Here is a 23,921-nt window from a genome sequence, read left to right on the forward strand (position 1 = left end):
ATCTTGATTCCTTGGTCCTTTTGAGCTTAAACAGACATCATGTTCCTTCTGGTAAGAAAAACAGTGGGGTGAAAAGGACACTTGTTTCCCAGGTCTGAGAAAAATCTAAATTCTTAATTTGAATTCAGCCAGGTAAATTTCCAATATTTATTAATATTAACATTATTTATTTTTTCAAACAAACTGCAGGTCGTTGCTTGTGTTACTTTCAGTACACTTGTTTCCTCCAAAAGAAACTATACCATTTACAATAACCAGATTATAAGCTTTCAAATTCTATTCAACAATTAGATTAGACTATGAGCTTTAGATTTCTGTCACGTGATAGTTGGTGAGAGGTCAGCCTGAGTCAACTATCAAGCATAGAAATCAAGTTTTAGAATAGATCTGACTACTAGTTGTTTAAAACGTTATCTAAATACTCTTCACAGACCCTTTGAAAATGCAAAGAAGTGGCCACCGGTTTGTTAACAACTGCACACTGCTGTGCCACTCTCTACCATCAACAGAATAGAAGTGAGATAGTGTAGCCAATCAGAGAGCCCTAGTAGATTTATACTAAGAGGTGATTGCTACTATTGCCTCACAGAAATTGAGCAAATAATCTAATAGTTATTGTTTCAGTAATTCTAACTGAAATGTACTAAGGTTTCCACTTATTTCACCACATAGTTTTAACATTCATACTTTCAAAGACACTCTGGATTTGCAGTCATGTTTGTGAACTGTCTTTTTTTTTTTTCACAATTTAAGTTTTTGAAGTCATGAAACTGAATGTCCTTCTATTAACCTTGTCAGGATTTAATCATCCATTTTTTTTTAAACATTCCTGCAAAGGTTTGGGAAAATGGAAAAAAAATAGACATTCCATAGACAGCTTACAGCCACTGCACAATTCACAATTGTTTCACTGGCGAGTGTTGGATATGAAAATGGTAGATAGTCAACAAGGTGCATGGTGCCAAGTTGGCTATAATCATCTTGTATCCAATAGGCAGGAGTGGAATAATTGTTTTATTTAAACAAAATACCCAAAATATAGAAAACTGAAATAAAAATAAACAGCCCAGGAAATCACGCACACGCTTACCATATTTGTAGAGCGTGGTATAATGGCTCATAACCCATGATGGCTAAGCCAATGAAAACTCTCAAATTGCATTATTCAATGATCCAGGGTTTAATATCAGATGATAGCTCAGCCAATCACATTGCAATATTTGCATTGTATACTACTGGTAGGCTTCTACAAACACCCTGTGAGAAAGTGCATGCTAAAAGGGGTACTTCTTTAACTCAATAAGACACAAGCCATTGTCATCATGGCACACTCAAAGAGAATTAACATTTTATAACCAAAAATGAAAAAGAGATTTCCCTTTCTTGTCCTCTGTTTTCTGGAAGAAACAAAGTGTTTTCTCCATGTTTTAACACTCATGAAAGTTTGGGAGGACTTGAAAAAGGTTCACAGAGCATGTGGTTCATGTTACTGCAGCATTTCTCACTGCTCCCAAATCTTTACTCCTGTTTCCATTACTCAGTAGAACCATGAAGAAAATAAAATTTTGGCTTAACTTTGAGTTGAGCAGTCAGTTTCTGGTCAGTGAACAGTCTGAGATTTTTTTGTTTTGCAAGAGGCAACAACTCTACTTGATGCTGTTTTGGGATGAAAGCAACTCTTGGCAGGGAGTCAAAGAGAACTACTGAAAATTACAAGACTTGAATTAGTCAGTCTACTGACAGAGGAACAACCATCATCACAAATGATGTCAAAATTTGGTAAGAACATCAATCAATGACAAACCCGCCTAAAGGCTTGTGTGCCACATTTTTGTTTTAGCAACATCTTGATGTAATCTGTGATCTATTAGATAGATCACAGATTACAGCAATAACTAGAAATAGCATTAGAAATAGATAGAAATAGCACTATATAAATAAAGTAATATTAGTATCATTATTACTGAACAGATGCGTGGATACCTGGAAAGAGCCTGCACATGAAGCAAGTGAAAATAACAGAAATCAATGAAAGCTGGGAGCATTTTTGCTTATCACTTCAACTGAACTGTCAGTTACCCCCACTAAATTTGAGGAGGCAAGCCAAAATTTCAACACCCCAAAAGAAGAAAGATCAAATTGTTGATCAAATGCACCTCGGAAATAACCCAATCTTTCTTTAACCCCTCGAGAAAAGTTAAATTTTCAACACCAGAAAATATCTTGAAAAAATCAGGCAATGTTGATGGAGCAGCCTTCTCAGAAATGGAGTTTGTAGCCCCTTTAGAAACTGGGACAGCAGGTGAAATTGCCATTAAAATATGCACCCCCCCCCCTCCCCTCCATCTCCACCGAAAAATGTGAATAATCAAATACCGCATTAAGGTAGGTAAAACCACTCAACACAACTATTTAAACATTGAACATTGCATTTATAAAGTCATAAAAATAACATCAATGTCCCTGATCGATACTGCAGAGATAAACGGAATTTTCCCTCACTTCTGTCCTCTGAAATGTTCAGACAAACCGTGAGATGTTCAAACAAAGTGCTCGGTTAACTGAATTGACAAATTATCCACAATTCAAGCAAAAGAAAAACAAAAAGCTTATTTTCTTATAGTTTATCTGTAACTCGATATTGAAATTCATAGCGTGCGAACGCTAGTTCTTAAAATGTCTTGCATTAAGTCTTAATTATTTACTGTCTCAAGCTGTACAAGTCGATAGCAATGAAATAGCAATGAAGTTCTTTCCCTTGAAGATTTTGCGAACTCAACGGCCGGGTTGGGAAACTTATGAACTTAAGTTTAAATTCGAATTCTAGTGCGCGGCCTTGCTTCCTTTCTCAGATTTTTTAGGTAACAACACAGCCTGAATGTTTGGCAGCACGCCTCCCTGAGCAATTGTGACACCAGCCAACAACTTGTTCAGTTCCTCGTCGTTTCGAACAGCCAGCTGAAGATGACGGGGAATGATTCTTGACTTTTTGTTGTCTCTAGCAGCATTCCCAGCCAGTTCTAGTATTTCTGCCGACAGGTATTCTAATACGGCGGCCATGTAAACGGGAGCTCCAGCGCCAACTCGTTCTGCGTAATTTCCCTTTCGTAGCAAACGGTGAATTCTGCCGACGGGAAACTGCAAACCAGCTCTTGAAGAACGTGTTTTCGACTTACTTCCCTTCGCTTTGCCTTTACCGCGTCCAGACATGTCTAGTTTGGTTTATTTTCACTCTGACACGTACACGATGGAGTAAGACGTAAGACGTAATACAGTTGAAAGTACGAACTTGTGGTGATATGATGAATATTTCATCTATGTTTACATCGGAGGATCGACTGCTACGATTTCTATCCAATCAAATCACGCGAAGTAAAGGGAAGTCAAAAGGGCAACATCGCTTCTTGTTTCCTCAGAGGTCCGTAGGTTAAAACAACCAATCACATTGTAGAATTTTCGATCCTGGGACATGTCGATCTCAGGGCAACGAAATATAAATAACAGAACGGTTGCCATTGCCCGTGTTTCTATGAATAATAACTACTGCATTTAGTCGATAGTTCTGGGCATATTCACCGACGAGGGAAGTTTATTCAAATGCCTCCAAAAGGGAGCGGTAAAAAAAGCGAGAAGAGCCCAGGGAAAAAGCCAGCTCTTCCAGGCGAGAAGAAAGTCAGACACAAGAAGCGACGGGAGAGCTACGCGACATACATTTACAAAGTCCTCAAACAAGTTCACCCAGACACTGGTATATCGACCAAAGCTATGAGCATCATGAACTCGTTTGTAAATGATATTTTTGAGAGAATAGCAGCGGAAGCCTCTCGTCTGGCTCACTACAATAAAAAGTCGACCATTTCTTCACGTGAAATCCAAACAGCTGTTCGCTTGTTGTTACCCGGCGAGTTGGCCAAGCATGCTGTCAGTGAGGGGACAAAAGCCGTCACAAAATACACCAGCAGCAAGTAAACGAACCGTGTCAATTTCGCTTGGTAGATGTTCTCTTAGATATAAAAGTTTCTGTCGGAACTTTGCCTTCGGCAAGTAAGTTGAAGTACGTTCGGGTCTCAGTCATGGGAAACGGCAAGCGCTAGAAGCGTTGCGTGACATACAATTATTTGTAACGCAGTTCAAAAACAGTTGTATGAAATAGGACCTCAGTTTTACTTATTTGCGAGCAGTGTTTTTGGTAGGGATTTTTTGTTTGTGGTTGTGTCGTAACTGCGACTTGAACAACATTGTTTTGTTGGTAACATAGCCCCCTCTCGTACTAATAGATGGGGTGTGGTCGCTTCAAGGGTTGTATGAAGAAGAACTTCATGTGTACTTATTTGCGAGCGATGTTTTTGGTATGTTTTTTTTTTGTTTGTGGTTGTGTCATAACTGCAACTTGAACAACATTGTTTTGTTGTTAACATGTCCCCCACTCGTACTCGTAGATGGGGTGTGGTAGATTTAATTTTGTACAAATTTGCTGTGCCTCGAAAGTTAGACGGCATGTTATAAAATAAATCTTCAGAAGTGATCATTTGATCGGCAATAAACAAATTGGGCGGGCAATGAAGAAAAAGCTTTCTTCTCGTGAGGCCCCACTAAGGCTCCGTTAAGGGGGTCTAAGTATTCCAAATCCCCTTAATTTTTGGCCTAAATATCTCATATCCCATTACACTTAATTCAAGATGCAGAAATTGGGCGTTTTTCCCGCTGAATAATCCCGCTTTATCTGACCAAGATATCCCATATTCCATTAATTTTTCCTTAAAATATCCTGTATCTCGTTATTTTTTTCCTAAATATCCTGTGTCTCAAAACTCCTAATATGGGTGACGAAGTTGTTTTACATGTAACTCTACTTACTATTTTGGTAAGTTATGAAAATTGTCTGATAAATCTTCAAAATAGATTTCAGGAGGATGCATCAGACATTAACATTGTACCGAAGTCTTGCTTCAAAAATGTGGAACGTCTAAAAAGATTCAAAATACAAACACATTCAATGTTACGTACATGGCGACTGTACTGCCACCTCTCGACATGCGATGTAACCTGGCCTACGTCAAAAATGTAAGCACAACTGAGACTCTACTTTTAGTCATGAAAGATGGATTTATTTGACATCAAACTAAGGTTGGGAGTATCAAGAAAACACTGTGAGAGGTAAAGTGACTGTTTTGAATGCTTCTATCTTTCGAATATTAACTGAGCGGTTGCGGCGTAATTCTACCGGAAGTCCCCATTGAGAGCCGATCGACTAGACCAAAAATCGTTTGAATTACCCCGTAAATTAGGAAACATACAAAGTCCACAATCTTCTTCATTCATTTGAGGTCAGTAATTATCATTTATTTGTCATTTGTTCCGCTAATAACCGAAAAGAATCGCCAGTTTTACAGTAAAACGGTCTTTCAGTCGTTCACGTATCATGTCGAAAGATGTCGCCTATGCACGTAACACTGAAAGAGGGTGTAGTACTCGAAGAATCACCGCCCACGATTACTTGAAAAAAAAGCGCCGCCCCTGAGCATCTCTGTTAAAATGTAGAGCATGCGTATTCTTTCGGCACCGCTCTGCCTGTCAATATCCTTACTTTTGGGCAACCTCAAGTTCTCTGGCCTGCACAACCATTGCTTGGCTAGATGATATTATGACTTGACCAGGCCGGAGCCTGGGTCATGGGCTCCTGACTTGACTCGAACTACGCTGAGCAGGATTAGAGGGACGGAAAAGCTTGAGTAGGGCCTAGAGAATAGTTTTCTGATACTCCTGCCCAGTGCTATTTCAGCTTGCGTATAAACTGGTATGAAAAGAAGACAAATCACCCGTGAGCCAGGGGAGCGTTGAAAAACCGATAAGAGTATGAGATCCAACATGTAATTGCGAAGGCAAGATTCCTATTTGAGAAGAAAACCAAGTGTAGTCTAGGCCACAATTGGGTCAGAAAAAAAAATGTCTGAACACCTCAGGGAGTTGTCTTTCACTTTTTAACAAAGAATACGATCGAAACCGTATACAAAGTTTTGTATCGACTGCCCCATAGAGGCGTCAGCTGGTATTCAAGTAAACTTCGTGATCAGTGGAAAAGTCAGTGCTTAACTGAAAAAAAAAGAAAATCAAAAAAGATCAAGTACCTGAGACGAATGCTGAACTGACCCAAACTGGAGATCCGCATGTGTTCTCCTGTTAATAGCCTGCCACTAATCCGCCTGTTCTGCAGGCTATCTGCCAAAGGTTGGCTTCTATATAAACCGCTACGATCGCTACCGGAACCTTTCTCATAGCGATCGATCATGACGATGATATGTAAGCCATATCAATGCAAAAAGTATATTAAAGGATTCCGGCGACATCAAAATTTTACCCTAGCGCTTTTCTGAACGGAAGTATTAAAGACTGTCGAAATGAAGTCTGTGACATGTCTTCAGCTTTTCAGGTGACTTTTATTTTAGCCTTCTTGCTGGTGGAAAAATTATGGTAATGTTAGTGTAAAACATATTTTGTAGGGTGACCGTATTTGCTAAGCAGCGGCGGCTAATTGTCCTGTTCATGTATATTGTGTTGCTAATTTTAAGTTTCGTCAATGCTTCATGACTTTTTCAAAAGTAGAAATTTCTTCGCTGTATAACTCGCTTTATAAATCTCAAAATGACGAACTAAAACCTTGATCCCAGGTTCTTCTATATTTTGAGAAAGGGTTTCACCTGGCTTGTACCTGTTGCGAAAATAAAGCGCTTCGATTTGAATCGGCTTTTCGCCCTCACAACACGTGGACGGACCTTCGTCAAACCGCCTTCAGTTGAAGAAACTATTTTGCTACACTAGCCAATAGGAGCACGCTACCAGGAGCCTTATCCAATCAGCGATGAATAATGAATGAGAGTCATCAGCCGTTCTATTCATTGACGGCACGGCCAAACACAATACATTCACCGTCCAATAGTATTTTACCCTTCAATGGTGCACCTACACCTGTTCGCGAAACTGTCAATTCGCATAGCAAATAAGTTGCCACTGTGAATTTTCGATCGTTTTGATAATTTTCCTCTGGGCTGAACCATAACCAACCGGGGAAATAGAAAATGTCGAAGAGGAAACTCGACGAAGAAGATTCGCTGAGTACAGCTAGTTCTGACAGCGCCGACAGCTTGGGAAACGTAGAAGACTATCAGAGGGCCAAACGAAATCGACGAGTCCGGTTTAGCGAGAGGACGGTGTTCCACTTTCCTCGTACCCAAGGTTATACGTGTGTGCCTTCAAACGGAGGAACAACGCTTGGCATGAAACATAAACACGCTTTCGTCGAAAGAGCGCTTATATCGGACGAAGATCTAAGCGAAAGCGACACCGAGGATTCTTACGATAGCGCTGACAGCGAAGACAGCCATTGCTTCATGCCAATTCCACAAAAAGATCGCAAGGACATTTTGAAAGCGGCCGGCGTTAAGAAAATCAACAAACAAGAAGCAATTGAGTGTATGCAAATTAGATATTCGCGACAAATTTGCGGATGTTCTTGCAAGGAGTTCTGCGAGCCGGAATCATGTAGCTGTCAACTGAATGGAATAAACTGTCAAGTTGATCGAGATAGTTTTCCCTGTGGCTGTACTCGCCAAGGATGTCAAAACCCAAACGGACGCCACGAATACGACCCGATTACCGTACGCCGTCATTTCATTGAAACATTGTTGAAATTACGAGGAGAGAAATATCTATGGCATGAAAATACAGCCGATCAAGAACATTCGCCCGATCTGCAGGATCCTGACCAGGTTATAAGCTTTACCACAATTTCATAGCACGCGGAGCATTTGTGAAGTTTACTCCCTACCTCTAGACAGACGATAACAGGATCGACTGTTAGTGCTGTGTTAGCGGTAATTTACTGTGTTGTACAGTGAAAACAGAATTACGAAAAGACTTAAAGCGTGCAGAAGTGGTGGTTTATTGGAATATTGTGATTTATAATTATATAACCAAACGTGTGCAAATCTGGCGAAGAATAAAACTTATATATATTTTGTATTGCGAGTGGAATCACTAAACCTTTGTGTTGCACTTCTCGCATATCGGCGACGCTGTTTCGAAGTAACTGCGTTTGGTCAGACGACAAAAAAAGTACCTTATGTGTAACATTTCTGAACAATAGTGTCGCTTTTTTACTTAAGTGTAAATGAATTCTACGGCGGCCGAAAACTCGAAGTCGATCGTGAAAATTGACCGGCGTCAAAGCAATCATTGCCGATATTAAGCGTAGTCGCGAGTTTAATTTATCATCTTTATTTGTACGGAGTATGTTGTGCTACAAAGCCAGAAATATTCTTTACATGATCTATAATTTGTTCAATTAACTATATTGCCGCGGTAGAAATTTCGGACCAATATTCAAACTTACGGTGATTTTTATCACACGCGACCTGTTAAAGTCGCTATGAATGATCTTGTGATAGTAATAATTGCTTCACGGTGACTTTTACTTTACCACAGGACGCTTTTTTAGTGTATCAAGGACTCAATTTCGAGACTGGTTTCAAATCGAAACAACATCAATCACTTCACATTTTTCTAAAAAAACCGTGTTTTGGTGTTATAAATGTTTGACTAGGACTCCCGTTGGCTAAAACAATAAGAAAGAACGCGTGCAAAACAGTAAAATACAAATGAACATATGATTCTGAATATGAAAGGAAACAAAATACATATTAAGGCAGCGTGAATTTCCGGTCGCCGCCTGAGATCCAAGGGAGGTAAAAGAATTTGAAGTCCAGGAGCCTTACAATAACTAGACAACGAGCTGCTTTTAGATATTAGCTAAGAAGGGTACATATGTCTCCTTCCGTTTTATCGCCCCCATTTTGCCCTTCATGTTAACCATCAAATTCATTTTCAACTGCGCCCAATACATTGGTCTAGTACAAGCTGAGATAATTTTGTTCTGTATCCCGACAGTTCGTCCGGCAGGTTATCATATAACGATTTTCTGTATTCTCAAAACGCAATTTGTTAAAAGTTTCTAATTAACCACAGAGTCGATAGAGTTGCTCTCGGTTACATTTTGCGCGTCGAGCAACTCTTACGCTTCGCTCGTGCTCTCCAAACTTCCCAGGTGCATCCGTAACTCGATATACGCACGCTAAGCATGAACCAATTATTCATTAGCCGCCCAACATTCGGACTGTTATCAAATAAAATTCGTTATTTTAGTGTTTCGTAATTCTGGTCAGAGTTGAATGATATTTTCGTCAAATTGTATGTGTAGTTTTACTTGCGGACTTTGCAACCTTGACCGTCCTTGTCATACGAACGACACAGATTATTTCTCAACAATGCCCAGTATAGCGACAACTTCCTTTGTTTTACCAAAATGTCGAGACTACCACCAAGATTTGATTTGTCTAGGTCAATAGTGAAATGCAAGCAGAAGATTCTGTTCAACTATTTTAAGGACATTCAAAACTTTGAATTACTCTCTGTTTCTCTTCACTTGGCTGAGCAACGCTAAGGTAGCCTCATTAGAGGTAGTGTAGTCGTGTTCCAAAGAACACAATAGATAAGTAAAGAGCGTGGATGGGTAATGCCTCTTCCACACTACGCTGGAAGAGTTTGAAATCGGAGGTTTCGTCCTGAAAACGCATCAAATGTTTTTCATCCACACTACGCTGGAGGAATTTGAAAACGCAACAATCACCGGTCATTTTGGATTTGTGTTTGAGGAAAACTCGTTCAGTGAACTCAACGCCTTGCTCGTCATTTCCTCCACTCCTTTTAGTTTCGAAATATGTGTTACGACTTCCACCATTATATAATATTGTAATTTTATTTTTATAATTTAGTAACATCTAAACCTGAAGAAGGCTGGTCTTGCCAGCTGAAATATTGATACGACGTTGTGTCAGCCTTGCAGTAGTCTTTGACTTCTCATCGTTTTAGTTTGATTAGATCTCCTGTGAGATCCAACGTTTGGCAGGATCTTCGTTCACGGCTTTGCACTTTATTTAATGTGTTTTCAAAACTTTCTGTCCATTCGAGAACCGGTGAAAAGCCGGCGTTTTTAAATCCCTCCGGTTTGAAGAGCGTTGTCGAAAAGCTCCGTTTTCGTGACAGATTAGCGTGGACGGTAGGCTTAATTAACCGTAGAATTCAAATTCCTTCGGCGTAGTGTGAACGGGGCCTGAGAAACTCCTTCCGTTAACCACACCTTCTAAGGAATGTCTTTCAGTTGCCATGGAGTGTGTAGGCAGCCTGTCCAAAAGTGTGCTCGCCCCGCAGAAAGCCCTTCTATATAAAAGTAATACAGTACACAAATCGAAATTTATTTAAACGCCTTTATTTAAATCATGTGCAACATTTTAAAATTATATTTTCACTGCAACCTCCTGACTGTTATTAATTTCTGTGTGATTATTTAAACCTACATTCTCTACTAAATTTTGCCTTTACGATCACTACCCTTATGACTATAAACTTGATGAAGCGGCTATTTTCACGTATACATTAATTGACAGAAAGCCTATCCGGCAAGCAAATGATACCACCATACTGTAAGGTACATGAATCTATTACACATGGCTCTGCATAGTATTTTAAAATGTTTACCAGCATTGAAGTACATAGCTCTGCATAGCATTTTGATTGTTTTCACATGTACATTATTGAAATACTCTGACAGTAGCTGAATTCTTTCTGACTAGCAGGTATGTCTCTGGACGAATCTATTTTACAGAGATAAGTGATCTAGCGTACAAAGGATCACAATTCCACACCTTTTGCAAAACCCTGGAAGTTTATGTCGCGATTATACCGAGTAAATTCGTTATCTTCTGGAAAAACTCCTGGTATAAATCAAGATGTTGTTTATAAGAAGTGGAATTCGTTATTTTACTGTTTTGTAATTGTGACTAAGCCAGAGTTGAACGACTGGTTTGTTAAATTGTATGTTTAGTTCACAATGCGAATTTATTTAGTCAGTATCCTTGATCATGCTTGATACAGGCGGGTATATTAAAATTAATGCCAGTAGCAATTGATATTTTGAGACAAGGTCTCTGAGCTCAAATTCGGCGCAGAAATAAATTAACACTGAGAGATTCCTTAATCGACCTTAACCCGATGAAAATCTTCGGACTGTTTTTTATTTTTTTCAATTTTCCTTGAAATAAATTGGTTTTACGCATTCTTTGAAGATCAGTTACGTTCCTTTATTCTAGAGTACATTGTAAACATCTCTCGAGGTTCTGTTCACCATAGTTTGTGATTTTTCCGCGTTTTCTCTCTACTAACTGAAGACAGTGCATGCGGTGAGTGGTCGGTCGATTGGGGTAAGCTTGCTATCTAACCAATGGTATCATTTAGAATTCAGTGCTTAGTTTTTAAATTTAAGTAGAGCATATTACAATCCGAATTAAACAATTTTAAAATATCCTTATCTTCAATTGTAAAGTAATTTACAGTTATACGTCTTATACCACACCTTCGCTTGGTTTTGACAAAAGCCTCTTAAGAAAAGCAAAACATGAAAGTTCAGAAATTCACTGGTCTTATTTTCATCTCGGTCCTCTTCAGGGAGTAATTTCCTGCCTTCCAGGTTTTCCAGTTCACACCATCCGATATGCGAGAGGGATTTTCGTGACGATAGATACCATTCAGGTTAGATTTGTGACACCTCTTGTACCACCAGGCTCCGTGACGAATACTGGCACAGTTTTTGTCCTCATGGTTATCATTATCTTGATCACGAGTTGTAAACGGTTGACCGCGATGATAAAAAAGAGAGTTACCAGCAGTTCCTAAAACATTACAGAAAGAAATGATTAACTATCATGCGGAAGAAAAAGGTAATAACGAAAGAAATCAGTTGTCCCAGCAATCTTTGCTACACCTGTAAGTTGTCGAGAGTGGGGATGGTGGTCCGGGGAGTCTCCCCCCCCCCGGGATGGATTCTCTTCCAAACTTTCAGTAGTTCTAACTGTTATTTTAGCCACAAGATTTTGTATGCATAACTGAATGAATTTACAAAGGTGTTGTTTCTACAACTTAGCGAATAGAAACGAAGCGAATCACCTGAGTAAGAGCCGAGGATCAACTTGTACTTGTCATTCTCACTCATAACACCAAACTTGTTATACTCGGCATAAGCAGTATTCCCTTCAAAGTCTTCCAAGTCCACACGCAGCATGCTGTTATTATCAGAGGTCAGGCGGTGGATTTTGTCCAGCCCGAGCCAAAATTCACCATTCAGATCACCAAAACCAACTTTGTAATCGCTCCAGTTAAGGAAAAAATCAACAGAACCGTCCAGTCTCTTCTGGAACACTGTCCACCCTCCACCGGCTGTTGTTTGGTCACAAAAGACATCAAAGGCAGGCAAGTTGTCAGGTTTGATGGTGTAAACACCGTCTTTTCTTTCACCAGATTTGTAGATTTCGCCGCAGTTTCTATAAGCTGAAAAAGAAAAGAAATGATAGAAATTTTGATATGGCGTAAGTTCTACCTGAAATAATATTTCCATTCGCGGAGGCAGCGTAAGTGCACTTTATGGTTTGAGTGCCAGACGAAACGGCGACGCAAACGCAGTCACGAGCAGGTATTCCAGTTTTGCAGGTTGGAGGTTGAAATATCGCCATTAAAGTTCAAGTGAGTTTCCTAAGAATCAAGAGACCATGTAGTCTCTTGTCAGCACTTTGATTAGCCTGAATGGCACTCCGGTAAGCCTAAAGTAGTCTAGGCTACTTGCGGTTAGGCTTTACATTGGGCTTAATCGATTTCACCTCGAATAAACAAGTCCTTCCAACCAGCATAAAATACGTGCTGCTAAGTCACACAAATATGGTGATACAAACTTGTCTTTGTGTGGGCTTCGTGTCCAAGCACGAGATCGACCCTGAGCCAGCTGCCCGCCGCTTGGGCAGAATAATAATTAAGGTTTCTCTCTGCCTTGTCAGGAAGCAGTGTTCATCATATACATAAAGCTGTTTGGATTTGGCCCGGTAATACTCTGTCTCTATGGGCTTCTCGTTTCCTCTCTTACTGTTTGGCGCTGTTTGCTCGCCTATTCGACTTTGTCTCCTCCCCACAAACTGTTTCTGGGTCTCCGGGGATTGAACTTTTTAAACTTTTCGTAACTGATATGCGTAAATTATCAGTGGCGGATCCAGACCTAGAGCCAAGGGGAAGGGGGCCCGGGTTTTGTTTTGCTTGCCCTGCCGACTTTTCTTCCCTCTGTGATTTCTCATTTTTACCCAGAATAAGGAGGGGGGCGGGCCTCCCGGGCCCCTCCCCTAGATCCGCCACTCATTATCATTATACATTACTTTCATTGCAAGTTGTTCCAGTGAATCCAGGGCGACAAAGACAACGAAAACCTTTACTGGTGAATCCAGCTTGACATGTGCCATTGTTCAAACATGGGCTGCTACTACAGGAATTCTGTTACGAGGGAAAAAGAAACGAGAGAAGCAAATTAATGATTTTTTTGTTATTCACATATAAATACAACACTTATCATGATATATTTTCTAATCAGGATAGAAAGAAATATCAATGAATAACTATAATTGTTATATTTTTAGTCTGAGCTTTCTTGCCTTGTGTAACAACGAAATGTCATCTGTATCGCTGAAAATATTCAGCATACTTCTTTTCAATGATTAAAGACTATATTACATTACCTCAATTGCAAGATAGGTGAAAGATGGCTCATCAGCAAGGAAGATGGTCAATTGGTTTTCATCGGTTGCATTATTCAAATCGCACTTGTGTTTTCCTCCATCTGAAGGTCCCAAATTAATGGACACACAATTAGGCTCCATATAACACAACAGTCGACAGGTCCCTTCATTAGGGACCTCCTCACTCCTAATCACGTGATTCTTCATTGCTCTGTTTGCAACTGGCTCCTTGAATATAATGTTGCGGCATTCGTCGTCTGTGTGAATAAACAAAAATAAAATATCAAAATGACTTACTCTGATAAAACGTATTTGCCTCCTGCTCACACGGTTTGATCGTTTTTATTTGTCGATATTTCCAAGCCACTCTTTTTCAATTGGGGAAAGAATATCCGTAAGTGCTGGTATCATAAGGGAGAAGGGAGAGGAAGACTGTTAACGTTTATCAGTATTTTTTTCAGTACATTTCCCGTTACACAAATTATTACTCTGATAAAACGTTTTTGTGTCCTGCTCACATGGGCAGATCGTTTGTATCGCCATCCCAGAGTTTTTGGAATGTATAAAAGAATATCCACAAGGGCTGTTATCAGAAGAAGCAAAAACAGAATGATGCGAATTCTTGCGGAAGTTTTAAAAGGGAATGGTAAAGTGTTCTATCTGTATTTTTTATACAGTCCATCAGGGCTTTCAAAGACAGTAAATCTTCCTAATATGATTAAAATTACCAAACGTTATATCCATGGTGAAGATCGGATCTGGAAAAAATACCTTAGAAACGTTTTCCCAGCTCGGTTAAGTTTGAATGAAAAATTATAAATTCTTTCCCTGCAAAATGTTATTTGTCTGAGTGAAAACGCCAGTTCAAAGATCTCCCCGTACGAACGAGTAAAATAAGCCGGTTTGCCTGCGTTTACATGTGTTCCACATCTGATATGCTAAAAGGAAGAAATAACACAACTTGGATTTTCGACTAAAGCGATATAATGTCTCGGAAACAAAATCAATTTGGCAGAAATATTAGAACCTTTGTAGAGCGCAAACTAAGAAACTGTGCCAATTAAGAGAGGAACACTTACCAAAGCAACCACAACATAATAGGAAAATGTTTCCAAACGAGATACAAAGGCAAAAGATGGTAGAAATGTCATGCTGAATCTCCAAAGGAGCCATTCTTCCGAATTCGGAGAGAAGTGTGCAAAGCGAACGCTTGTGAGCTGGGTCAGCCTGTACGCATTTTCACTTTCGACGGGGAGAAGTTATAATTAGAGCGGAGGTTCCTGTTTTGACCAATTTGATGGAATGTTTATGATTAGGTTAATAGAATGCCTTATATTGTCAAATTAAGGCAATGTTTACTTTAGTGAATAAGTAATTTATGCTAACTTCAGAGTTTACACCTCTGTAGATCGGAACACCGAGGGTAACGGAATTGGTTTGGATTGTTTGTAATAAAAGATAGACAAGCTTCGTGACGGTTTCTGTTGAATATTTTCTCAATTCCACTGTAATCCTACAATGGTCTCTGAAACTTAAAAGGTGTTTAGTTTCCCCGGAGGCCATGTTGATGTCATGACTACCGGCTGCAAAATCGACCTTGAATTTCAATTTAACTATATTTAAAAGTTCCAGTAGAGTCAACTATTATCTTATGATCTTGGGTTTCTATTGAAAACCATTTATTGTGATACCGTCCTGGGAAGTAACATCGCCTTCAATAGGATTCTGCCAGTTTTTGTTAATGAATATTTGCCACCTGTTGGGGCAGATGAGAATAAACAGTCGGACAGAATAAAAATAAGTTAAACAAAGTTTGATGCGTTAATAACCCAAGTCCTAGTTATTCACTGGCATAGGTTTTTTATGATTAATGATTTCTTCATACGTTTCGAGAATTTTTAAAATTACTAGCGCGCATCATATTGATTGCAAGATATTGATTGCATTTTTCTTGTTCGCTGCCGCGCACCAACTATTATAAAAGTAATTCCATTGTCCATTGAAAATAGCTTTAGCTATTGAGGCGCCATTCTTTGGAACAGCCATCCTCTCGACTGAACGGAAACAGAGTCCCTGAGGCAATTTAAACGCCTACTCAAAGGAGATGTATAAGGAACGGCATTCGTGGAAAGCAGCTTTTTTATTTAATTATTTTTTATTATATTAGACATTAGGCATTAAATGTATTCCGTAGTTTTAAGCTGACGAAATTTTCACCGTGCTTAAATAAAGATTATGTATGTATGTATGTAATCGTAAAAAATGGGGATGCCTTCTGCGTCAGGTAGATATAACCTGGAAAAGGGAATTTTGTTCCCAACGAGATTAAAAAACACCGATGCATTGAAACGCAGCAGGAAACACAGTCGTAAACTTGTAAACGTCTTGTTGTTGACTTCCCAGTATTTACATGTATCACATTCGGATTATTTTTTCACCTAATTACCACCTGCAAATGTTATGCAATCAGCCTAAAGGAAAAAGTGTGCTTTCATTTAGCTCAACATCTTCTTCAATCATTATTGAATACGCGAGAATTACAGCACAATCTTTGTAAGTCCGTTCAAATCTTGTTTTAGAAATTGTTACCCATCCAGTCTTTGGTTTCTTTTGGAAAAAAATAGAAAAAAAAAAAAAAAACTTATTTGGCCTAATCTCGAGATCAAACATCATTGGTTAAAGCAGAATTGCACAACGGAATGTTTTATGAAAATAGACTGCGTTAATTTGGCTAAACAGCTCTATTTGAGCCCTCCTTGACTCCATTAGTTCTTTGCAAAATTCGACTTCCTCAAAATCCTACACACCCCTACATCGCGCCCTTCGCATTCCGGTTTTGAGCTAAGCGGAAATTATTCTCTTTTCGGGTTGTGCTTTCGCAAATTGGCTTGCGGGCAAGTCTATTGCATGGCCTTAATGTTTAGTTTCAGTTATTTACTCCAAAGCTGGTTAAAAAACCCAGTAAATTGTGTGTATTTCTTCTTGCATTGAGTCCTTCGTTAAAAAACGTTATTTAACACTGCAACTTAATTTGTCGAAACTTAATATTTAATACATTTGCTCCTAGAGGGCACAATTTTGCATCTGTCTACAGTAAACTTTTAACTAACTAGCAGCAGTCCTAATTGCAAAATCCTAAAATATAGATAATTAAGACCCAACAGACAGATAATGCGAAAGGTAATCATTCCAAATTTAACTTACTAAATTTTTAATTGAAGTGGAAGTTGCCGCATGCAAAACGTCAGGCTGTGATGTACAACCATATTTACAAGATCAAAGAGAAGTAATGTTAGTCATTCTTCATCGGCGTGGATGGGTAATGCCCCGTCCACACTACGCTGGAAGAGTTTGAAAACGGAGCTTTCACTCTGAAAACGCATCAAATGTTTGCCATCCACTCTACGCCGGAGGAATTTGAAAACGCAACAATCAACGATCATTTTGGATTTGTGTTTAAGGAAAACTCGGTCAGTGAACCGTTCTTCTTTTCCGCCACTTCTTTTAGTTTCGAAACATGTGTTACGACATCCACCATTATATAATATTGCAACTTCATTTTTATAATTTAGTAGCATCTAAACCTGAAGAACGCTTGTCTGGCCAGCCGAAATATTGTTTTGAATAAACGACCTTGTGTCGGCCTTGCAGTAGTCTTTGACTTCTCATCGTTTTACTTTGATTAGATCTCCTGTGAGATCCAACGTTTGGCAGGATCTTCGTTCATGGCTTTGCAGTTTATTAAGTGTGTTTTCAAAACTTTTTCCATCCACACGAGAACGAAAAGCCGGCGTTTTTAAATTCTTCTGATTTGAAGAACGTTTTTGAAAAGCTCCGTTTTCGTGACGGATTAGTGTGGACGGTAGGCCTAACCGTAAAAAGAAACCTCCGTTTTTAAATTCCTTCGGCGTAGTGCAGACGGGGCCTGAGGAACTCCTTCCGTTAACCACACCTTCTAAGGAATGTCTTTCAGTTGCCATGGAGTGTGTAAGCAGCCTGTCCAAAAATGTGCTCACCCCGCAGAAAACCCTTCTATACAAAAATAATACAGTACACAACTCGAAATTTATTTAAACGCCTTTATTTAAATTATGTACCACATTTTAAATCATTTTTTCACTGCAAAATCTTGACTGTAAGTAATTTCTGTGTGATTATTTAAACCTACATCCTCTACTAAATTTTGCTATACAATCACTACCCTTATGACTATAAACTTGATAAAGGTATTTTCAGTAGTTAAACAATGGTGCATTTTGATATTTTTTCTTTTACACGTATACATTAATTGACAGAAAGCCTATCCGGCAAGCAAACGATACCACCATACTGTAAGGTACATGAATCTATTACACATGGCTCTGCATAATATTTTAAAATGTTTACCAGCAAATTGAAATACTTTGAGATTAAGCTCAATATTTCTCGGCCAACCGTGCGGTTGACTCGACAGTATACATGCATAGCTCTGCATAGCATTTTGATTTTTTTCATATGAACATTATTGAAATACTCTGACAGTAGTTGAATTCTTTCAAACTAGCAGTTAGTCGACTTTACTTAAGCTGAACGAATCTATTTTACAGAAATAAGTGATCTAGCGTACAAAAGATCACAATTCCACTCTTTTTGCAAAAACCTTGGAATCTGAAGTCGCAATTATGCCGAGCAATTTCGTTATCTTCTGAAAAACCTCCTGGTATAAATCAACACGTTGTTTATAAGAAGTGGAATTCGTTATTTTACTGTTTTGTAAGCGTCATTAATCCAGAGTTGAACGACTTGCTTGTTAAATTGTACGTTTAGTTCACATTGGGAGTTTTACTCAGTACCCTCAATCGCGCTTGATACAGGCGGGTACATTAAAAAAATGCCAGTACTGAACAATTGATATTTTGAGGCAGCCTCCTTAATTCCTTTAGAAAAGAAGCTAAGCTCAAATTCGGTGCAGGAATATAATCAGCCTTAATCCGATGAAAAAAACTTTTTTGACTATTTTCATATTTTTTCAATTTTCCTTAAAATGAGTTGGTTTTAAACATTCCTTGAAGATCAGTTACGTTCCTTTATACTAGGGAGCATTGTAAACTTCTCTCGAGGTTCTGTTTATAATAGCTTCTATTTTTTTGGGTCTTTTCTAACTGAAAACAGTGCGTATGGTGAGTAATAGACGGTCAATCATAGCATGCTGTCCACTCAACGACATCATTTTAATTTCAGTGCTCGGGTTTTAAATTCAAGCGCAGTATATTACAATTCAAATTAAACAATTTTTAAATATCCCCATCTTCAACTGTAAAGTTAGTTACAGTTATTTCTCACCCCAGCTCTCTTGGTTTTGACAAATGCTTCTTAAGAAAAGCAAAACATGCAATATGAAAGTTCAGAAATCCACTTGTCTTATTTTCATCTCGGTCCTCTTCAGGGAGTAGTATCTCCCCTTTCCGCGTTTTCTCTCTACTAACTGAAGACAGTGCATGCGGTGAGTGGTAGACGGTCGATTGGGGTAAGCTTGCTATCTAACCAATGGTATCATTCAGAATTCAGTGCTCAGTTTTCAAATTTAAGTAGGGCATATAACAATCCGAACTAACCAATTTTAAAATATCCCCATTTTCAGCTGCAAAGTAATTTACAGTTATACGTCTTATACCACACCCTCTCTTTGTTTTTGACAAAAGCCTCTTAGAAAAGCAAAACATGAAAGTTCAGAAATTCACTGGTCTTATTTTCATCTCGGTCCTCTTCAGGGAGTAGAAGTTTCCCTTCCAGTGCTTCCAGTTCACACTATCGGAATCGGGCGAGGGATTTTCGTGACGATAGATGCCATTCAGGTTAGATTTGTGACAGTTGTTGTACCACCAGCCTCCGTGAAAAACCCTGGCACAGTTGCGGTTCCAGCTGTTATCATTATCTTGATGGCGAGTTGTGAATGGTTGACCGCGATGATAAAAAAGAGAGTCACCAGCAGTTCCTAAAACATTACAGAAAAAAATGATTAACTATCATGCGCAAGACAAAGATGATGACGAAACGAAATCAGTTGTTCGAGCGATCAATTGTTGAAGGTGCGTGTTGTCGAGAGTGGCGGGGATGGTAACGATAGAGCAGAATGACTGGACAAGGAAACAAACGACAAGTATGAGGGTAACTATGACCACCTGTAAATAACGGATTATGATAATAAAGTGTATTATCGTTTGTCTCACGATGTAGTCACTTGAGATGTAGATCGCGACGTTTCGACTGCTTACTGCTAGTCTTCTTCAGGCGATAAGGTCGACTTCACCCTAACAACATCAACAGGGACAGTGGAATTGAAATTCCTGAAGCATGGATACCCACGATCAAGAAACACAACAACAGGAGAACGGTACAACAGCGGACCACTGAGGGAACAGCTACTCGCCGGAACAATGGAACAATAGGAGGATCGAAATACACCAATCACAGCCGACCTTTGTGATATAAATGATACTGTGCAATTAGTCGACCTTATCGCCTGAAGAAGACTAGCAGTAAGCAGTCGAAACGTCGCGATCTACATCTCAAGTGACTACATCGTGAGACAAACGATAATATACTTTATTATTGCATCTACCACGATGAATAACAACAACCTTTTCCTCGACATTGAACGGATTATGATATAGAAAAAGAATGAAAAAAAAAAAACAACATAGAAAGCAAGAAATATGAATGCCTTATTTTGAAAAGGCAAGATCGCGGGTTAAGGGTTTCTATTTGTTGCTGGGGTTTTGTTGAAAAGTTCACTTTTCAAACTTTACTTTCAGCAGCCAAAGTTGTTGTTTTGAATCCCGGAATTTTATCCCGATAACTGTTGCGTAAAGGATACAGCTATGGCTTCAACAATCTGAGCTGACACGAAACGAAAAGTGGTTCACCTGAGTATGAACCGGGTTTCAGCTTGTACTTGTGATTCTCACTCATAACCCTGAACTTATCGTACTCGGCATAAGAAGTATTCCCTTCAAAGTCTTCCAAGTCAACACGCAGCATGCTGTTATCATCTGAGGTCAGGCGGTGAATTTTGTCCAGTCCGAGCCAAAATTCACCATTCAGGTCACCAAAACCAACTTTATAATCGCTCCAGTGAAGAAAAAAATCAACAGAACCGTTCAGTCTCTTCTGGAACACTGTCCATCCCCCACCGGCTGTTGTTTGGTCACAAAAGACATCAAAGGCAGGCAAGTTGTCAGGTTTGATGGTGTACACACCGTCTTTTCTTTGACCAGATTTGTAGATTTCACCACAGTTATAGGCTGCAAGAGAAACGCAATGATGAAAATTTCGATATGGCGCTGAAGTTTTCACCTGGAAGAAATGTTTTAATTTGCGGAGACCCTGCAGGCGCAGTACAAATATGGCGATAGGAACTTACTTTTGTGTACACTGATCCATATGCAATTACGATTGACAATTTCCACTACGAGTGATATTTGAAAATTCTCCGAAAATTGTCCAAGCCATTATGAGAGTGCAAATATCTCGAGCTTTCTTACGACTACATGTACCCTGTTTCTATCGAGTTATAGACACACCAGTGGAAGTTTGGGAGAACAAGAAATGCTGTGGGAACACGAGCCGCAGGCGAGTTTTTCCCCAGCTTTTTCGAGTTCTCCCAAACTTTCGCGAGTGTTTCTATAACTCGATAGAAACACGGAAAACATGTTTTCTATTTCTTTTAGAAAACACCGCGACGAAAAAAGAAAAACAGCTTGTCTACTTTGATAATAGATGTAAATTCCCTTTGCTCGCACCATCACAACGTCAACAGCTCATGCTAGTTCTGTGTTTCCATCGAGTTATAGAAACATGATTTTTAACCAGTCAGCGCGCGTATTTTCATAGGACTGTTTTCTTAATGACTAACATATACGAGGGCACCTGCATTAGGTTGCACAGCATTGTAATAACTCTGAATTTGTCTACTTTCAGTTAATCACAGTGAAGTAATTTCTCCGTCATATAACAAAGTAATGATAGTTGGACTGAGTAGAGTTCAAATCGGTTTTGGCATCGACCCGGCTGTCAATTCTTTGTCTTAGAAACAACGGACGGCGCCTGATGATTCCAATAATGTAGTCAAACGAACCACTTCCCAAGAAGGGTATTTCGTAAGCGAGATACTATAGGAGAATCTTTGTTGATGTCATTGTTTACATTTTTCCTCATTAACATACGACTTTGTGCAGAGAAGGCATCACGGTAGACACGAATTGACTACAAACATCTAAAGAGCTTGTCACACTTAGTAATTGGTGAAATTCTTGGCTCTTTGGTTGAAATATTCGAGGGGAAATTGGCTTTACAAAACTGCAAAATTTTCTGGGTGGCAAAAGCGCTAATGAGCTCATATATTCTTTGTAAAATTTGGAGTTTCTAAACCCGCGTCGCACACGGAAAGTATTCGATACATCGGGCTCAAATTCCTTGGGACAGTAAATCATACTATGCCCTTTCAATGTTCAGAACACTTTCTGTAGCTCCATCAGAAACTGTACCGCTTATGCAATGAGGCAAATCTTATAAATAAAGATTATCCTATCCAAGAGATAGCAGACGTTTTACACGAAAAGATGAGTCAACCTGAACATGAGCGACCATCTCCAGTAAATCCTTCCCTACAAGTACAGTTATGTCCGCCAACAGTGTTGGTGCAGTTTGCATTCACGTCACAGTCATGGTTGCCGGTGATACATTCATCGACATCTGCATTGCAAACGATTAAAAAAGAACTTTTCATTGTTATCAAGAAGATGAAAATGCTGTGATACTCATAGAGAAGTCCAGGAGTTTACTTCTATTTTAAACAGAGACGAAATCAACAAAATCAAAACCCAAGTCATACTAAAAACAACACTGAAATGGCATTAAAGTTGATTGTGAGTAACCTTTTAAGTCCATGTCACAATAAACCAAAACTGCCTTTCCATTCACAGTTGGATCCAGCCAGTACTTGCTGCTAATGGTGTCTATGCCTTCGCTTGCCTTTATTTCCTGACATGAATGCGCTGGGAGCTCCGGAATAGAACCCAGAGGAGCTTGGATCAAAAAAAAAGACAGGAAAAAAAATACAAATTTACCAATTATACTGGTTGCTATTATGATAAATACAGTGTTTCTGTCGATCGAGGCTGATAGCTGTCCACAGAAATCTTGATTTTAATAAATAATAAAAACTGGGAAAAAGTCATCATTTCATCGAGATACGCCGACATAGAAATAAAATAAGTAATTACTTTCAGGGAACCATTACCCAGAAGACTTTCAGGGATGAAATTTGCGAAAATTTTGCAAATGGGCCCAATTAAAATTTGGCACTAGTTAGAAATTCCTCTCGAAGGAAAAAGCCCTTCAAGAGCATTAAAGAGCATTAAATTTTCGGGAAAACAACGTTTCATTATTTCGGGAAAATTTTAGGCATTAATAGAAATCGTAAGCACAGACACTTTTAAAACAATGACAGAAAATGGAAGTTTTATATTCTTCCTTTGGCGATAGCATTGGACTTCCGGTTGATATTCGAATCTGAGTTTAAACTTTCTTATTTTTTTCGCACATACCCCGGTTGCTCAAGCGTCTTTTGTAAAACCGTGCCGGATCTGAGCGGAAATGTTCGGGCCTTGCCTCCTTGGTGCGGTTATTTAGTTCGCACGACTTTTCTCCTAAGACGTAGTTATAGCTTTGACAGGTGATTTCTGTTTCACAGCTTATATCACACTCGTGAAGAGCTCTAGCGAAGAACTTTTTCAAGATGAACCCCTGTAGAGCCATCCCATTTATGCTCCGTTCCTCTCTGCATTGCTTGCCAGCAGATACCGATCCATACAGAAGCCGGCGAAGAGAAAAAAGCAGCGAACGGTCCACAGCATTTTCCGGGACTTTTAATTTGTAACTGTGGGGAGATTAACACAAACAAAACTACTAATTTTAGGAAAGACATTCACGAAACTCAAGGCATCGTTCAATTAATAGGCTCCACCAAAAAATCATTGGCTCTTTCTGGCTTGTCTTGGGTACTTGAAAGCCGGAGTTTTTTAAAGTCCTTGGTTGCACTAACCTTTCTGGCTCACGTTTTCTTCTTCCTCGATTTTTTATGGCAACGTAACAGAGAAATAAAATAGAAAATAGTATCATACAGTACGAGTATTATAAAAACATTTTTGCAACATACGTTGTGGGTGAGTTAAGTTTTGTAAATAGCAGAATTAACAACCAATATAAACTTACTGAAAG

At 39.1% G+C, this 23,921-nt stretch overlaps 4 protein-coding genes and 2 pseudogenes across 4 annotated transcripts; 2 read left to right on the plus strand and 4 right to left on the minus strand.

The window, feature by feature from the left end:
- Window positions 1-67: 67 nt before the first annotated feature.
- Window positions 68-3,220, minus strand: LOC145466833 (histone H2A pseudogene; annotated as a pseudogene).
- A 344-nt stretch (window positions 3,221-3,564) lies between these two features.
- Window positions 3,565-4,802, plus strand: LOC145466834 (histone H2B.1-like). Its single transcript, XM_081450548.1, has one exon. The coding sequence runs from the start codon at window positions 3,598-3,600 to the stop codon at window positions 3,967-3,969; it is 372 nt and encodes a 123-aa protein (XP_081306674.1). The 5' UTR covers window positions 3,565-3,597; the 3' UTR covers window positions 3,970-4,802.
- Window positions 4,803-6,681: 1,879 nt separating this feature from the next.
- LOC145465774 (cysteine/serine-rich nuclear protein 3-like) lies at window positions 6,682-8,409 on the plus strand. The gene has a single exon (XM_081449531.1). It carries the CDS (start codon window positions 7,077-7,079, stop codon window positions 7,791-7,793), a length of 717 nt encoding a protein of 238 aa, XP_081305657.1. The 5' UTR covers window positions 6,682-7,076; the 3' UTR covers window positions 7,794-8,409.
- Window positions 8,410-10,262: 1,853 nt separating this feature from the next.
- LOC145465735 (microfibril-associated glycoprotein 4-like) lies at window positions 10,263-15,546 on the minus strand. The gene is made up of 5 exons (XM_081449502.1): window positions 14,741-15,546; window positions 13,662-13,918; window positions 13,305-13,419; window positions 12,055-12,435; window positions 10,263-11,780 (listed from the first exon to the last, which is right to left on the minus strand). Exons 1-5 carry the CDS (start codon window positions 14,832-14,834, stop codon window positions 11,515-11,517), a joined length of 1,113 nt encoding a protein of 370 aa, XP_081305628.1. The 5' UTR covers window positions 14,835-15,546; the 3' UTR covers window positions 10,263-11,514.
- A 3,278-nt stretch (window positions 15,547-18,824) lies between these two features.
- Window positions 18,825-22,428, minus strand: LOC145466230 (microfibril-associated glycoprotein 4 pseudogene; annotated as a pseudogene).
- Window positions 22,253-23,563, minus strand: LOC145465732 (uncharacterized). The gene is made up of 2 exons (XM_081449500.1): window positions 23,249-23,563; window positions 22,253-22,726 (listed from the first exon to the last, which is right to left on the minus strand). Exons 1-2 carry the CDS (start codon window positions 23,457-23,459, stop codon window positions 22,533-22,535), a joined length of 405 nt encoding a protein of 134 aa, XP_081305626.1. The 5' UTR covers window positions 23,460-23,563; the 3' UTR covers window positions 22,253-22,532.
- Window positions 23,564-23,921: the final 358 nt, after the last annotated feature.

The sequence above is a fragment of the Orbicella franksi genome, chromosome 13, assembly GCF_964199315.1.
Source record: "Orbicella franksi chromosome 13, jaOrbFran1.1, whole genome shotgun sequence".
In the NCBI taxonomy this organism is placed as follows: Eukaryota; Metazoa; Cnidaria; class Anthozoa; order Scleractinia; family Merulinidae; genus Orbicella; species Orbicella franksi.